Source organism: Pteropus alecto, unplaced genomic scaffold, assembly GCF_000325575.1.
Source record: "Pteropus alecto unplaced genomic scaffold, ASM32557v1 scaffold68, whole genome shotgun sequence".
NCBI lineage: Eukaryota > Metazoa > Chordata > Mammalia > Chiroptera > Pteropodidae > Pteropus > Pteropus alecto.
Window position 1 is genome coordinate 8,272,836 of NW_006441386.1, and position 17,443 is coordinate 8,290,278.

At 53.3% G+C, this 17,443-nt stretch overlaps 1 protein-coding gene across 1 annotated transcript in view; it reads right to left on the reverse strand.

Moving 5' to 3' along the window:
- Positions 1 to 17,443, reverse strand: part of COL26A1 (collagen type XXVI alpha 1 chain) — a 139,978-nt gene that overhangs the window by 11,719 nt on the left and 110,816 nt on the right. The window contains exons 3-4 of the mRNA XM_006918582.2: positions 8,807 to 8,868; positions 1,219 to 1,372 (exon numbers count right to left, since the gene is read on the reverse strand). Coding sequence (XP_006918644.1) covers positions 1,219 to 1,372; positions 8,807 to 8,863 — 211 coding nt within the window. The 5' untranslated portion in view covers positions 8,864 to 8,868. The remainder of the gene's footprint in view (positions 1 to 1,218; positions 1,373 to 8,806; positions 8,869 to 17,443) is intronic.

Below are 17,443 nucleotides of genomic sequence, written 5' to 3' on the forward strand. Positions count from 1 at the left end.
GCTGAGCTGGTGGCTCCAGGCCTGACCGCCTGTGCTGTCTGGTCTGACCCACACCTGGGAGCCCCTTCTATCTGAGGCTTCCCAGGTGGACAAAGACCCTCATCAGCTTGAGTCGGTATCACAGTTTACGCATCATTTTTGTACCTATTAACCTCTATGATCTCAAGAGCTGCTTTTGTTCCCATTTGACAGGGAGGGAAACTGAGGCTCAAAAAGGTGTGGTCCCTTGCTCAAGGTCGCAGAGCCAGGCTGTTGATGAGTCAAGTCTCTCTATATCCTCGGTCTCCCTGCTCAGAGTTGGAAATTGGGCTTGTGGTAACAAGCTCCCCAAAAAGGCCTCTTCGGAGATCTCAGAAAGCCCCGAAGGACACACATGCCCAGCACAGGTGTCTCCAGTCCCCAAGGGTGAGTGAGAGGAGATAGAGAGATAAAGGGCCTGCCCTGTGGCCTGGGAACAGCCCCCTTGTCCCTCTGGAATGCCTGGAGATGGTGCTCAGAGACGTTTGCTGGACTTATGGAGAAACCTGTGCTGGCTCTTCGGGTCCCTCTAGCTCTGACCGCACATGACTGTGGTCCAGGAGAAAGGGCTTAACAGGGGCTGCTGGTTCGAGGAGATGCCACCCACTCTCTGGGATTCCAGGGAGATCCCAGGTGTCACCATTTGTAGGGCTCGTGCCCCATCTGGTGGCCATTTCTTGGAACTGCAATTTTCCTGCTAAGGAGAAAGATCTGGCCCAGAAGACCCAACCTCCCTTCCCACCCCCCAGGAGGTTTGGGGCCTGAGTCCTCCCGTGGATGGAAAATTCCCTCCTTTTCAGTCTCAGAAGAAGGATTTGAAGAACATGGTCATGAGGCAGCTCTCTGGGGTGAGACTTTGGGGACAGTGGCTAGAGAAATGTGCCAGGGAGGCCAGAGTAAGATGTCTTTAGCAGGCCTGAGCTCATCCCTCCTCCCACAGCCTCAGCCCCTTCAAAAGACTGCAGAATATCTGCTTCTCCCTCAGCTCCGGCACTAACCACCGGAGACCAACTCTCCCACTGCTGGGGTGGCTCTCCCCACTCTGCTCCCATTTTTTAAATGTTAGCTCAATTTTTCAAAATGCCACATGGGCATATTTGACCCAGAGGCCTAGTATGTAACCTACTTGTGGATGCTCTGGGAGGCCACGCCTAAGGCCTCTGTGGCTGGCCTGAGCCCTCCCCTGTAGGCCTCACTCACCAGCTGGGCCTGTGGGTCTTCTTCGGGGCCCTGGGTGGGCGAGAGGGATAGCATCAGGGAGGAAGTCTTCATTCCAGGGTGGTGGGGTGCTCTGGGGGACTGGCAGGTCATTGTCTGGGCTTGAAGGTCGCTCCGCTGCTTCCAGCAGGAGAACCTGGGCCGGAGAAGGGAAGGGGGTCAGGATCAGGCCAAGCTAAGGACATATGTAGACAGGGACAGTGTCCCACGAGACCTGCAGCTGCCCACTGCTGGGTTGGGCTGTCACTCTCCTCAGTGGGACCACCACACCCCTTGCCAGAATGCTCTCTCACTCCTGCTCAACTCGCCTTCCCATTTCAGGAGCGCTCTCCTGGACCTCCAGGGTCAAGCAGGTCCCCATTAGACACTTTCAGAGGCCCTGTACACTTCTTCTAGAACAGCCATCACTGGGAATGATGATCTATGTGGCTCCTCCCAAGAAGGACTGGTGTGCTTGTTTCCCACACTGCCTGGCTCAGGGCACAAACGACACGGTCAGGGAATGTTCGTGGAGGAATGGACAGATGGATGGATGGTAGGAGGGAAGGAGAGAGGGAGGAAAATAAGAAGAGAAAAAAGAAAAAGAGAGAGAATGAAAGAGAAAGAAAGAACAAAAGGAAGAGAAGGAAAAAAAGAGAGAGAAAGAGAGAAGGAGGAGAGAAGCGAGGGAAGAAGGGAGGGAGGGATGGGAGGAAGGAAGGAAGGAAGGAAGGAAGGAGGGGAAGGAAGAAGAATTAAAGAGATAAAGTGATAGGCGAGCAGAGGGAACTTGACAGTCACGGTCAAATCCTTCTCCACAATTCTGACCACTGGCTTTTCTGCCCTTTGGGAAGGAAGGAAGGAAGGAAGGAAGGAAGGAAGGAAGGAAGGAAGGAAGGAAGGAAGGAAAATGGGCCTGGCTTGGTGCATGATTTTTAGTAAGAGCTCCAGGAAAATGAAAGGAGGCCGTGATCACTCAAGGCAAGCCTGAAAAGTAGCCTGTCCTCTCCCCTTGAAGGAGGCAGGGGTCAAGGACTGCAAAGACTGCGGGCCTGGGCAAAGAGACTCCCTAATTCCAGTGAAGTGGGGATCCAGGCCTCAGTGGTCTCACCGAAGCCCTGCTGCCCCCAAAAGGGGCCAGCAGGGGGCGCTGCGTGCCCAGAATTGGCACAGGACAGGGACAGGCTGGCAGGTGCAGAGAACCTAGGTAAGCCCATAGCTCGGTTGGGGGTTGGGGCGGGCACTGGGATCCCTCCGCTGTGTTAAATGGGGGGGTGGCTTCTTGCTCCCACCCCATGTGTCCCTGGTGTTAGTGTCATCTACCTGATGGTGAGGAAGAAGTCTGGTGTCTCAGGTTCCCTTCAGATATTGGGAACCAGGACCCCACATCCTTCTAGAGTCCTAGACACCCCCACCCCCACCCTGTGATTAAGGGTGTCTGAGGCCGGGGCTGAGAGTGGGCCTGTCTGGGGGGCCTACTATTATCATGATCACTGATGTGTAATTCCATAGGCACTGCCACCCAAAGGCATCCAACCTCACCCCCAGGCCTGAAGCCCCACCTCGTCCCATCCTGCGCCCACTGCAACACCACAGAGTCCTGAGGCCTCCCCTGAGCCGCCCTCCCCCGCCCCGCCCGCTCCTTGGAGGTCGGGGCCTGCGCATCAGGCCTTTCCTAGGCCTTGCCCCGGTGCCCTGCCATCTGGTCTGCCCACAGCATGTCTCCCCGGGCCTGTGGCCCCAGGCTCTCAAGCAGCTCTTTGCCATCCCTACTTCCATCTGCCTCCTCCCTCCTGGAGCTTCTACTCCACAGCAGTAGAGTGAGGATCTCATGCCAAGTGAACCCTGCCCCGTCCCTGCGCCACCCCCCTAAACCTCCAGTGTCCCTCACAGGTGCCCGTCTTGACCTGCCCTGCCCCTCCTTGGCCTCGCCTTCAGCTCTTCCACTCTGCTCTGTCCCAGGCACCCTGCATGACCCCCAGAGCCCTTCATGCCCTGAGGATCCCCACCTCCAGCCCCTTGCTCCTGCAAGGCCCCCTGCCAGCCTTGTCTTTCACTGCTGGGAAGATCTTAAGACTCCAGTGGGTCTGTCCTCCCTATAGTCTGTCGCCCTCTGGGCAGAAGCGGGGTCCTCCTCTGAGCCCCTGTACACTTGCTTTGTGTCAACGGCTGGGGTCGTGGGAGCAATGCCACCAGCTGGTCCTTCGGGAACCAGGACTGCCAGGATTGGCACCCTCCTGTTCTCTGTCCCCAGAGCCCGGCACAGGTTAAGTGCTGCCCAGTGAGGAAGGCTCAGGCCCTGCTGCCATGCAGACCAGTCTGAATTCCGGCTCTCCCGCTAGGTGGCCGCTGTGTGATCTTCTGCAAGCATCATGACCTCTGTGAGCCTCGGTTTTCCCATCAGCAAAATGGGGGTGATAACACTGACCATGTAGGGCCATGAGAGAATGGGAGCATGTAGCACATAGGTGCCCCGGTTACTCCTGACGATGCTGGTGGCTCACAGGGACAAACAGCTGCCTTCACAGCGCTCAGGCTTCAGCTAGGCTGAAGTCCTGGGTGCGTGGCAAAGAGCACCCCACCCCCAACCCCACCAGTTCTGCAGTGTTCCTGGGCCTGGGTGACAGAGTCTCTGAGGACCCTAGAGAACCAAGTGTCTCAGGGTTTCTATCTGTATTGGGCAGGTGGGCTCCTGCCCCATGAGGCTCCGGCAACTTCTGAGCCCCTCCCCTCTCTGGTCCTCACAAGGACCCATGAGACAGGATGGGTCATTGTGGCCACATGACAGACAATGTGAAAGTAGAGGTCCAGAAACCACAAGTGACTTGCCTAAGGTCACCCAGCGAGCAGACACTGGGGCCAAGGCCCCATATATTGCCTTGTCCAACTCCTCACAGCACAGCCACAGCCTTGGCCTTGGCCTTGGCGGAGCTTCACAGCCATGGAGAAGAGGAGCGGCTGCCTCAGACCACACAGCAGTTTGGGGGTAGAACCTGGTCTCCTGGCCCCGGAAACCCCACGAGGAGAGGAGGGTTACAATTCCTACCCCAACCGCAGCGTTCACTGGGAAGTTGCCTAGAAGGTCACAGGCAGGGGCTCTGGGGCTGTGGAGGAGCTGGGGAGGAGGGGCAAGAGCCTCGGCTGTGGGTGGAGGGTGATGGGGGGAACCAGGGCAGTGAGACTGAAGATGGGAGTGTGGAGAACTGGGAGGACCTCGTGCCTGAGGCTTGGGTCGGGGGGTAAATGAAGGTGGGAGTGGCTCCCCCAATTTTAGCCTGACTCTGGGGACAGCAGGATTGCCTCCAGTCAAATAGAGTCATGGAAGAGGGCAAAATTGGGGGGTGAAAGTGACTAGTATGGGGGGTAGATCGAGTTGCAGTGTCTCAGGGGGAACTCCATATGGACATATTTAACAGGGAATAGTCACAAGCTGTAGGGGGTAGGGGCAGCTGGGAGGGACTGAAGGTGGGGTGCCTGCTCTGGGGTCCTGGGGGCAGGCCCTGGTGTTCTCCTTTTATGGCTGGGCTCCAGGCTCCCTTGAGGGGACCTGCCACATGCAGCCTTGTCCATACACAAAAGGCCAGGCTCACTTCTTCCTAGGGCACTTCCCACACAGACACCAAGGCCCACAGAGCCTATGGACTTGGGCAGAAGAGCGCTGGCCACAGCCAAGTTAGCATCAGCCCTGGCCGGAGTCCAAGCCCTCCCGGCCTGGCTATGGCCAACCGCCTGGAGAAACTGATCCCAGCCCAGCCGGGCATGAGCTCACCAGGGTGGGCAACAGTAGGCGTGGGGACTCGGCCCAAGAAAACCAGACCACGGCTTTTGAGGGCAGTGGCCCTAATGACGTCACTGTGGCCTGGCTGATTAGCACCAGACACCAGCCGAACTCCGAGGCTTCTGTGACCCTCACATGGGGAAGTCCCCTCAGGCTCCCTCCCATGCCTGTGGTCCATGAAATCCGAGTGTAAACTGTGGGGGACGAGAATAAGAAAGGCAGGAAGCTTTCTCCCCAACAGCCATTCCAGCTGTCCCTGGAAAAGAGAGTGGCCGAAATCCCAGATCGGCTGCTAGGTCTGGGTCCTTCGGCAACTTGGGCACCCACACAAAGTGGGTGGACCCAACCACACCCCTATCGTATACCCATGGGTATGCCACAGAGGAAGAATTGTGATCGGCCAGGTACTCATTTTCCCAGCTCTGTAGCAACTGGAAGGTGGGCATACAGCCCGGTGCTAGCCATTGAGACATAATGAGTCTGTTCGGGTACTTTGCCTCACACCCTACTTCCTGCCTTTGAACAAGATGTTAGGATGTGATGCCCTGAGCTGCAGCAGTCACTTTGTAACCATGAGGCATGGACCATGAGGCCAAAAAACAATTCACTAATGAGGGAGGGGAAGGCTGTGAAGAGCTTGGGTTCTTGAGCCACCAAACAAATCTCAGGACCACCTACTCCTGGACCTTTGAACAAACAATACATGTACTTTAGGAATAAGCTACCATTAGCTAGGTTTCTATTACTGGCACTTGAATGCATCCCTCCTGACACACCAAACAGGCTTCTTGTCTGAGGGAGCAGAAGCCTTAGCTTCCAGGCCTCGGGTTGCTGCTCTCTTATGTCAACTGCTTGGTTTGGCTACCATCTGGGGTCTGCCTACCTGGCTCTGCTGTTAGCCATCGGACCTCAGCCTTGGCCTGGCTGATCCCAGCTCCATATGCTCTGACCCCTGCAGGCTCATTTGTCCATGGCAAAGACCCTGGGGCTGCTGCACTGATCTGACAACTCACCCAAATTGTGTCTCCCTCTCTCTCTAGGCCATTGCCTCTCAAGGCCCTCCAACCCAGGCCATTACTCCTAGTGGCTCTGTCTCTCTAAGAGATACTTGGGCATGGAGCAGGCAGGTAGGCGGCTGGAAAGTGACGCAGACAAGACACAGGAACTGAAACAGGACTCTCTCAGGCCCTACCTGAGAATCTGGAAAGAGGGTGGTGTGGCCACCTCTCTGCACATCCCATACTCAAGCTGCCTTCCCCAACGCCCCATCCAAGAGCCATCTAAGCTCCCCCTTGTATACCAGCCTCAAAATGACCCAGGGAGGGGCAGAAAAGTGACTCCTTCAATTTCCAGTTTATAGGGCAGCAAATTGAGGCCCAGAGCTGAGAAGGGACCAGCCAAGGCAGGGTTATTGCTATGATAGGTATTCTAGCCCTGGATCCTCCATCACCTCCTGCTGTTCCTGCCCCATCTCCTGAGGACTCCAAAGGCATCACAATCCTCAGGACCAGAGAGCAAGCCTGGCCCCAGCCTCCTGCCTGAGGCTGTGCTGCTGGGGCAGAGTTGGAGGGAGTTATCAGGGCCAGGAGGATTGGGGAAGGAATTGCTCATGGCAGGAGGGCATGGCTGAGGGCCAGGTGGGTGGGGACAGTTGGCACTGTGCCAGTCCTCCCCCAGAGCTGTGACTTTTAACACCCCAAGGTGCTGGGCTGGGGCCAGGGCAGGCTGTGGGCCACTTCTCTGCCAAACCACGTGGAGGCTTCAGGTGCCTGGAAAATGTTCGTCAGGCAGCTGGCCTAGGACCCTGTCTTTTCTGAAATCACAGGTGCCAGAGTTTGTCCCAGCATCTTCCCCAGGACCCCCCAATCCCTCCTAAGGCTGCCCTACCCCTAGCTTGGCCCACATGGCAGCATCTACTCCCTGATGCCTTCTATCCCCAACTCTTCTATCCCCACAGAGCCACTGAACCCCAGGAGGACACAAGGTCCCCACCCCCAGCCTGTGCACAGAAGCCTGGGTTGCTGGAGGAACCTCTGCCTACAGAAGGGGTCAGGGACAAGGGAGGCCCTGGGGCTTTCATGTCATGTGCTCTGCACGGATGTCTCCTATGCAGCTGTGTCTTCATCTGTCAGGTGGGGACAGAGACGTGGACTAGATAATAACACAGATCCTCACACCTGTTCCCAAAGCCAGGTTTTACCACCAAGTTCTCCAAGGGGCCCGGCAGTCCCACAGGGCTGGCACTTTGATCCATTCCACAGATTAGGAGGTGGGAGTTTGGTGAGGGTCATCCAGCTGGTGGGGGGTGGTCACATGTATGTCTGACTCTAAGTGACAATCATCTGCAACCCCCATCCACCTGGGCAGGTGTCCTCATGGTCAAGCTTTCAAGGCAGGGGGCAGGGCCAAAGACAATGTAGGGTTAGCAAGGGCTGAATGTATGTGTAAGTGTGTGTGTCTATGTGTGTCTGTGTGTCTTAGAGTGTCTATGTGTGTATATCTGTGTGTCTGTGTGTGGTATCTGTGTGTATGTTGTGTCTATGTATGTGTGTCTGTCCATGTGTATCTGTCTGTGTGTGTTTATGTATGTGTGTGTTCATGTGTGTGTGTCTCTGTGGTGTCTATCTGAGTGTGTGTGTGTGTCTGCAGGTGGGACCTGACTGGCAGGCTTTCCTGGGCTGAGGGCCCGACCTCTGGGCCTGTTCTCAGGGCTCTTGCTGTGTGGGTCTCAGCTCACCTTAGTGCTCTGCCCTCACTGCCAGCTGGCCACCTTGCACTGCTTCCTAAGGCCAGGATGCCCCCTCCCAGGCTGCACTAACTGCCCCAGCTGGGAGCCCTAACTCAGGCTCAGGGAAATCCAGCCTCCCAGTGCTGGTTTTGCCTTGGAGCCAGGAGACATCCACCTCTGCTCCCCACCCCCAGCGCTGCCCCAAGCTGCTCAGTGGAGAATTGGAGGCCTATTCTCCCCTAGGCCCAGCCCCTCTTAGCCAGTCACCCAGCACTTGCTCTCAGACCCTATGGGGTACTAAGGAGAACGGGCCCAGCTGGGGCATAGCTATGGCCCCCACTGCTTTGCTTTCTCCCTACTTGTACCTGCCAAGGGCTTTCTATGGCCACGTGAATGAGCTTGAGGGCAGGCCAGAGTGACAGATAATACCACGGAGCAGATGCCTCACTCAGTGAAGGATGGGAGTATCTTTATACCTTGAAGGCCCGCTCTGCAATATGCTCTGCACTGGCTCCCCGAGGGGCCCTCATGGATAACCTGCCCCGGCAATACACCTGCACCTTGCTCATCCTTCCCTTCCCTGACTTACTTCCTCTCTTCTTGCCCGGTGCCCATCTAGGGCCATTCTCAGATACTTATACTTTATCAAGTCCTTCTGACTCTGGGGTGACCTGTTCCTTTCCCTGATGCAGTCATACTGAGGGCTGGCTGGTGCTGGGAGGCTCCTCCTCCAGCTGCTCCTCTGTGCCCAGCCCAGCACCACACAGTGGGAGGAGGAGCCAGAGTGGGGGGCAGCAGCCCTAGGAGAACAGCCACTCCCTCTCCTTTCTACTGAGGAGTCAACTTCGGGGCATCCAGCCTCCCTGCACCAAGACTAGACTGCTACCCAGGACCTTCAGATTTCTTGCTCTCCCCAATCCCCTCCCTGACCTCAGGAGGCTGACACAGCCTAGAAGAGGTCACCCAGAGCCACCTAGGCCCCAGCAGCACCCAACCCCTGGGATCAGTATGCTCAGGCCTACAGATACCTGATGCACCCTCCCCCCAGCCAGCTCCCCGGGCCCAGGCTCCCCAGGCCATCTGACCTTGGCCTCCAGCGTGATCAGCCGCTCACTCATGTCGCTGAGCCGGGTACAGTTCATGCATTCTGAAAGAGAAGAGCCCAGGTGAGAGTGGACTATAGATCCTCGGGAGAGAGCAGCCCAGCCTCTAGAACAGCCTCTAGAATCGGGCAGGGAAATCTCTGATTGGTATGCCTGGAAAACTCCTACCCATCCTTCAGGGCCTTACTCTCAGTATCCCACCTTCCATGTAGCCTGCCCAGCCTCCGCACCTTCTTTCTGAGCATCCACACACATTGTACCATCCATTTATTCACCAAAGAGCCAGCACTGAGCCAGTACCTGGATGCCTTGTCAGCCTGTTTCATGAGGGCAGGAGTCTTTGTCTATTTTGTTTGCCTATGAATCTCAGCACCTGGAAAAAGTATGAGTTCAAAGATATCTGACAGTTGTGAATGGATAGTAAATGAAATGTGCTCCCTGACTTTGAGTACTATAGTCTGGGGAAGGAGATGGGAAAATAGGCACAAGCTGGTAAGGTCTATGCTAGGGCTGTAAAGAACAGAACGTGCAAGAGAACATCATTGGGGATGCCAAAGTTAGTCTAGTGTGTGGGGTGTGGTCAGGGAGGGCATCCTGGAGGCAGTGGCATCTAAGGTGAAGCCTGAGGGATACACAGTGATTGGCCAGGTAAGGAAGCAGAGAGAGGCAGGTTTAGCAGAGGGAAGAACAAGGCTGAGAACAGGGGTCTGCCAACAGTCTGACCAAATCACAGCACCCCTTGGGCCACCAATTCTGGAGATGTGTGCTGGGCCTTAACAGATGTTCTGGTCAGAGAATCTCTCCTGAGGCCAGTGGGCAGCTGCTGGAGGGGGTAAAAGTCAAGATCAGATCCGCATTTTTAAAAGCTCACTCAGGCAGCAAAGTGTACAGTGAGTGGGAGTGGGAGGGACTGGAAGCCAGAAGCCCAAAGGAGACCAGTGATGGTTAACCCCGAGGCACACTTCTCCCTGGGCTGTAATTATCTGTTTGCATCTGTCTCCCCCAGAGAACCAGAGCTCTTTAATGAGGAAATAGATGGTTCAAAGCTGTTCTAAAGAGCTTTTATTGCTCTAGAAGTCAAAAGAAGCTTAAATCCCTCACTCAGTTCAAAGCCTAACCCTACAGTAACCCCATTCCAGTTAAACAGACACAGACGCATGAGAGGAGTCTGAATAACTCAGTAGGTTTCACTTGGTGTGCAGAGGCCCCTTGGCCTCAGTGAAGTCCGCCTGCCCACCAGCAGGTTCCATAGGCCCCACACCATGAGCCCCTCCTGTCTTTGGAAAAGTACCCCATGTTTGTCACTGAATGCAAATCACCTTGCTAATGCCCCTCTTCTAAAATGGCGATCACTCTGTGAGATATGCAGTGGGGTCAGGCGGGCGGGGTGGGTGTGGAGGAACAGCCAGGGATCTCTGGGCTGTGCGACTAGGTGTTTCAGACTGTGTCTTTTCAGGGATGCCCAGGCTCAGGGCCAGGGCGCCTGAAATCCACTTTTTTCTGCTTACCAGCCCTGCCTGGGTTTATAAGGCCTACTACGTGGGCGGCAGAGGCCCCGTTCACCCTCACCTCCCTCTCTACTCCCCTGGGCTGGGCCCAGTCAGTGGTTTATAAGCATTTTTTTTAGGAATAGAACTCCCCCCACCCCAATAAACCTTGTCAGTAACCTCAACACATAAAACAGATTAAAGACTGAGGTATAAACACTGAAACTTTAAATAAAACAACTAGAAGAATGTATACAGTTGTCTAACTCTGGCTTAGGGCAGGACCTCACAAAGACCGGCCAGAGAGGGGGTGGTTTTCTGGTTAAGCATGGGGGACTGAACACACTCGGTTCCCTCTAGTTTCTCCTAGGAAAGCGATGGTAAAGAAATGCAAACATGCAAACCACAGAGCAAAGAGAAGGACAGAGGAGAATGCTCAGCAGATGAGTGCTGCCAGTGAATGAAACCCTTGGACCAAGGTGCAGACTCTTCAAAGCAACAGAGATCAGAGCCTCCAGGCTTCCTGCTTCCTCCAGCTGGGACAGCCCCAGGCAGGAGAGGGGACAGGTCCTCCTTGGACATGGGACTCACCTGAGGGGAAAGGCCCACAGGCACTGACATTGGGGACGGCCTCCTGGTGAAATAGCTGGGTCTCTAAAGTGCCCGAGCAAACAAAGCCAAGCACAAGGAAAGAGCTGGAGGGGACTTCAGTGACTACCTCTTAAATACAGACAGCCCAGTGTTTCAGAATTCCTGGGCCTTTGAAAGTAGGGGAAGACAGAGATCCAACAGAGTTGCCTTTGTCCATCCACCCACCCATCTACCCACACACTCTCCCCATCCTTCTATCCATCCCCCCACCCACCACCCTCTCATCCACCTGAAGCCAAGGAGGCTGCTCATGAGCCCCTTAGTGACCCTGTGCTATTACTGACCCGGTGAGCAGCGGGACTATGAATGGGGGTGCCTGCCCTTGGAGCAAAAGACCATGAACCCTCCTGAGCAGCCATGTCTTATGGGAACAGGCTCTGACTCGGGAGGAAGACCGGCCTCAGCTCCCCGACCCAGGCCACACGGGGACTTTACCACCCCACCCTGAGGGCAGCAGAAAGGACAAGAGGAGGATGAACCAAGTGAGTTTAAATTAGAGCCCCAGCCCCACGCAGGGAACATTCTAGTGGCATTTAGGGGCCTTGAGCAGAGTGTTTCCAGGGTCTGAGGCAACTTACAGGACCCCCTGCAGGGGGGAAGGTCAGCGGAGGGAGGGGAGCCTGGGGCTCTCACAGAAAACTATTTCTGGAAAGTGTGCTGGGCCTGGGCCTAGTTTGCTCTGGCACCGGGCACCCTGTTTGGCAGGTGAGGAGCGGCTTGGCTGTCAGCAGGCACAGGGGGTCCAGCTCCCCAGCCGAGGAGAGGCCTGGGAGGCCCAGCCAGCGGGCAGAAGCAAAGCCGCCAGCTTGGCCTCCTCATGCCACCTGCCCTGGCAGGCACTCTAAGACCAGGCAGGTTTTATGGTTCCCCTGGCATTCTTTCATCAACAGGCAATTAAATTATGTTTGTTTAACTTTCCCTAATTATTCATAGAGCGGTGGAAACATGGAAACGGTGCTGATGGGTTTGACTGGCTTGGTGGCTGGACAAGGCCCTGCCCGCCCAGCTCTGGGCCTCGGTTCTCCCTCACTAAGATGAGGACTCTAACTTTCTGGGATCCTACGGATTCCCACGTTCCCGCCACTCTTCCCCGGCACACAAAGGCCCACAAGTGCCTGGCCACAGCACATTTCCTAGCATCTAGGACACGGATGCAGAAAGCTGTGCTGGGAAATCTTTGCAAATATGTATATATCAGAAATGTGAATGTGCCAGACAAACCGGTGTGGGTGTCTGTGTGTGTGCATGAGAGAGAGAGAGAGAGAGAGAGAGAGAGAGAGAGAGAGAGAGACTTACTGCTTGGTGTGGTCAACAGAAAGAGAACTATAGAGGCCCCTAATTGACTGTGTGGCTTGAGAGGCCCTCACTTTACCTCTCTGCACCTCAATTTTTTCATCTGTAAAAGAAGTTTACATTGGATCAGCTCCAAGGGCCTCAGGGTCCTGAACTCTTTCTCCTGCCACCTGTACCCTCACCCTTGGGCTCCCACTGCTGAGTTCTGTCCACCCATAGCAAGATGGTAGTTGCCAAGCCACCTGCCATTTGCCTTTAGCCAGCACTGCGACTAGTGATGGCCCTGCACCCAGAATTCAGGACCTGCCTCCAAAACGAGGCTGAAATCCCAAAGCCTGGCTCCTGAGAGGAGCTTCGTCCATAGAGTAGGTGTTGGCTACTGATTAGGCATCTAAAGAGGCAGAGTGAGTCCACTCTGAGGCTTGGGCCACAAGACCCCAACAGGAGGAACCAGGGCAGATGGGTGGTCCTGTCCCCAGAGACCCAGCTCTCTCTGTAAGAGGTCTTGGAGATGGGTCTGCAGGCAGGATAGATGTTGCCAACCCAACGGGATCTGGCTAGAGGAGAGCCCTAAAATCCCACTGAGAACTTTGACCCTAACCAAGACTCCTAGGCCCTGTTAGGAGAAGGAAGCTCCAAGGAGGTCAATGGGGTCAGATGCTGTGGGGACAGGGAGCAGGGCAGGTGGGTTGGTCATGAATGTTCACAGGGAACCACAGGAACAAGAAGATCTGGAGTGGCCTCAGTTTCTCAGCTGAGCCTATCTCTTGTCCCATTGAAGAGACGGAGGCCACTCAAGTTTAGGCTGCACCCAAAGGGCAGACTGGGCAGACACCAGAGCCCTGCTAAAGTGAATCCTGCTCCGTAGGGTCAGCCCCTGAACATCAGCCCCTCCACTGCAGTCATGGCCAGTCCTCACAACCAATCGGCCCGAAGGTCACTCCTTCCCACTGACGTGCAAACACCAACTGAGGCTCAACTATAGCAGGAGGACACACAAGGGACACACCTGGAGCACCCAGCTCAGGTGACCAGGGAGACTGTGCTGCTGGACGCCATAGGACACCTACTACATAAGGCCACTCTACTAAGACCAGGAGACAAAGCAGCCCTACCTCATACATAGAAACAAACACAGGGAGGCAGCCCGAAAGGGGAGGCAAAGAAATAGTTGCAGGGGTAGGATTATGGGTGTTTTGCCCTTGTTTTTCTTAAATTTCTGGGTGATGTTCTATTCTTTTGGCTCAGTTTTCCAATCTAAAAATGAAGCCAGTCATCCCTACCTTATTAGGGCTGCTGTGTAGGGTGGAAGAACAGAGGGGGTATGGTACCTGCCTGCCTGGTCCCTTTCCCCAGCTTCTAACATTGGCTCCCAGGGAGTGACCAGCACCTGGGTCCCTGGCTTTTCCACCTTCTCCAGCTTTGAGCTCCTGGCTCAGTGATTCCTCCCCTTGGAGCCACTACCATGCTGAGGGTGGCTCCCTGCTCATGTGAAGCTGGTGGCCTCTGTTTCCCTCTGCATGAACCCGGCTCTGGTTCTACATGTTAGCAGGCACACAGTAGGCTCTTGATAAATATCCATAGATGAAAGAAACAGGCATCACTTGAGGGTCTTTTGTTCATAGTTCATAGTCTTCTGAGCAGAGCAGGTGAAGACCTTGAAAATCATTTGCAGGTAGGGAAACCAAGGCCCAGAGAGGGAAAGGGAGTTGGCCAAATTCATGGCCTCATGGCAGATGAGCCACCTCAGGTCTCCTCCCTCAGTCCAGGACCTAACCATCCACCACAGGCAGTAAGACCCATTCTTGGTTCACTGGGGGATTTCCTGCATTGCAAGGCAACATTTGCATCTGTTCTGAAGGTGAAGAAGAATCTAAAGACGTGGTTCCACTAACAAGCCATCATCTTTGCAAAGTCATTGAACACTGAGCCTCAGTTTCTTTATCTGTAAAAAGGGCCTGACACTCTCTCCCTGACCCACTCCTGAGAACTGTAACACTCTCAGAAGAGATCGATGTGAACACATGTCATAAAGCACATGAGGGAATGGCTCCGAAGCTCACATTTCTGGTCTGGGGCAAGAGGAACCAGTCCCCCACACCCATAACCCCCTAGAACTGGCACCCTTGAGACTCATTGGCTGAAAGGAGGCTGAAGGCCTGTGAAGGTTCATTTTATGTCAACCTAGCCATGGTCTATGCCATTGTTTGATCAAACACTAGTCTAGATGTTGTCATGAAGGTATTTTGTAGATGTGGTTAACATGTGCAGTCAGTTGACGTTAAGTAAAGGTTAACCTGGATACTGTGGGTGGGCCTCATCCAACCAGCTGAAGGCCTTAACAGCCAAAACTGAGGTTCCCCAGAGAAGTAGGAATTCTGCCTCAAGACTGCAGGGGCAAATCCTGCCTGAGTTTCCAGTCCGTTGGCTTGCCTTAAAGACTTAATTCTTGCCAGCTCTCACAGTTACGTAAGCCAATTCCTTAATACATATCCATAGCGATAGGTAGATAGGTAGGTAGGTAGGTAGGTAGGTAGGTAGATAAATGATAGATAGATAGATAGATTCGATAGATAGATAGATAGATAGATAGATAGATAGATAGATAGATAGATAGATAGATAGATAGATAGATTCGATAGATGATAGATAGCTAACTAGATAGATAGATGATGGATATAGATAGATTAGATAGATGACAGATGATAGCTAGCTAGCTAGCTGGCTAGTTAGGTACGTAGACAGAGATATATAGATACACACACACACACACACACACACACACACACACACACACACACCCCTTATTAATGCTTCTTTAGAGAACCTGACTGAAACAAGGCCCTACCTATAAATAGGCCCTAACTAGATTTATGAACCAGAGCAGGGGCTCCTGAACTCTTAGGCAGGTTCCATGATTCAGCTCTAGCTGCCTTAAAGATAGTGCTGTCAGATTTAGTAATAAAAACACAAAATTTTAGCAATCCTACTTAGTATTTCATGCCTTCTACAGAAGCACTTTCTCCTTGACAGGGACCCAGGGACAAGGGGCTTCATCCTTAAGGGCCTCTGTACATGTAAGTGACCATGCTGAGGGGTGGTGCCTATCCATGTGATTCTCCTGTGCAGGGTGGGGCCGATCCCAGCTATGGGAGATCAAGAGGGATTCCTGAGGAGGTAGACCCGAGCCTTGACAACTGCCAGTGAAACATTTGCTGAGCACTTGCTCTGGGTCTGGCCCTCACCTAAACCCTTTACACCCATTCTTTCTGTGTAAGCCACTTAGCAACCCTGAGGCAGGCACTAGATTGCTATCCCCACTTTGAAAATGGAAAAAGTGAGGCACAGTGAGGTCAGACAAATCTTTTGAATGTCTCCTAGCCAGAAACTGATCCGGAAGCACATGCTCTTAGCTCTTAATCACTAAACTATTTAAAGTTTGACATAACATTGCTGGTGTTCGCCATAAACCTACCACACTCAGACCCAGTGCGAGCGTTCAGCATGTACTTGAAATTCTTGCATCAGCCCATGAGGGATCCTGCTTTCCCTCCCACCTACAGAGGAAGAAGCAGACCAATGGTAATGATCCTCGAGCCCAAGGGCACACAGCTTGAACAGGTGCCAGAGTGTCTGCTCTTGGCTCCCCACTCCTCACCTTGAAGAGATTCTGCCTGACCTTGCCTTGACAACCTGCCCAAACAGACCTCACTCAGATCCCTGCTTAAGCTTCTGTAAAAGGTAGGAATCCATTTAGCCCTGAGGATCGGTGATGGTTGGGAGAAAAGAAAGCCTGCTACAGGCTGGATTTCCAAAGTCCACAGGGGTCTTCAGACCCCTGGAGTAACCAAAGCATGATAATTATAGATTTCTCCAGTCCAGGTGTCTCCAGTTCAGCCAGCAGCTCTAAGGTATCCTCTGGTGCCCTGAGCCCAAACCCACAGGTAGCAAAGGTGCACTGTGCCTGGGAAGCCACGTGTCCGGTTAACTTCTAGAGAGCAACTTGTCCAGATAATCACATACAAGTTGAATTTCTCTAAGCCACATATCCCAAAAGAAAGTGTGGAGAAGGCAAGGTTAGGCTGGGAGCGCTGCCATGTGCCTCCCCTATGCTCCCCAACACATGCCAGAGCAATGAACCCCATTGCTCTGCTGGTCAGATAGATCTGTGGCTGCCTGCCAAGCCCAACCATAGGGCTCATGGACAGGACAGAATAATTAAATTCCATCTTTTTCTATATCAGGAATCACAGAGAAGGCAATACTTTTCAGGAACTTCTGCCAAGACTTTTATTGAAGAGTAACTTGAGTTCCTACTTGGAGAGGAGTAGCCTAGCATGGGGGTCTTCACTGTAAAAATGCAAATCCCCAAAGGATCGACTACACCAAAGCTCCTCAGAACATGATGGTAGCTAGCTACCTCCATCCCCATAGCTGGCATCCACATCAGCAGCCCCCAGACTATGGAACTTTCTGGCAATGTTCAGAAATACCCCATGGAGAAAAAAAGCTACACTGGTGAGTGAAATCAATTCACCAGTGTTTATCAGGAACTTACTGGAATACTCTGGCGTATTGCCCTTCCTTGTAAGTGAGGAGGATGATTCAAAGAGGTTCGGCAATGTACTCAGGGTCACACAGCTTGTTGATTAAAGGCCAGAATCAGAAGCCAGGTTTCCCTTCCCATGAGGTCATGGTGTGCTGAGCTAGTTGCCATGGCCGGGACAGCAACTTTAAATGTGACGTGAAGACAAGGGCCTGGACCATGGCTGCACATGGACTAAGTCTCTGACTTCTGCACCCCATCATGGCCCTAGGGGTTCTGCTAGCCTGGCTAGCCAAGTCTGTCTTCTTCCCTCTCTATCTCCATATCCTGCCCAGAGTTCAGAGTCAATGGGTCTTGCATCATGGCTGGACCACAGCCCAAAGCTTCTTTTCTCCAACAAAATCTGAAGAGGAATTATTAGAATTATTAAATTAATTTATCAAGGACACTAGAATACTGACAATTTACCAAAAAAAATCAACCATATTCCTATATATTGGTTATAAACAAATAGAAAATGAAAATTTAAAATACCATTCACAAAAGTATCGTTGCCTAGAAATAAATCTACTGAAAACTATAAAACATCATTGAGACAAATTCAAGATCTAAATAAATGGAAAAGATATACTATGTTCATGG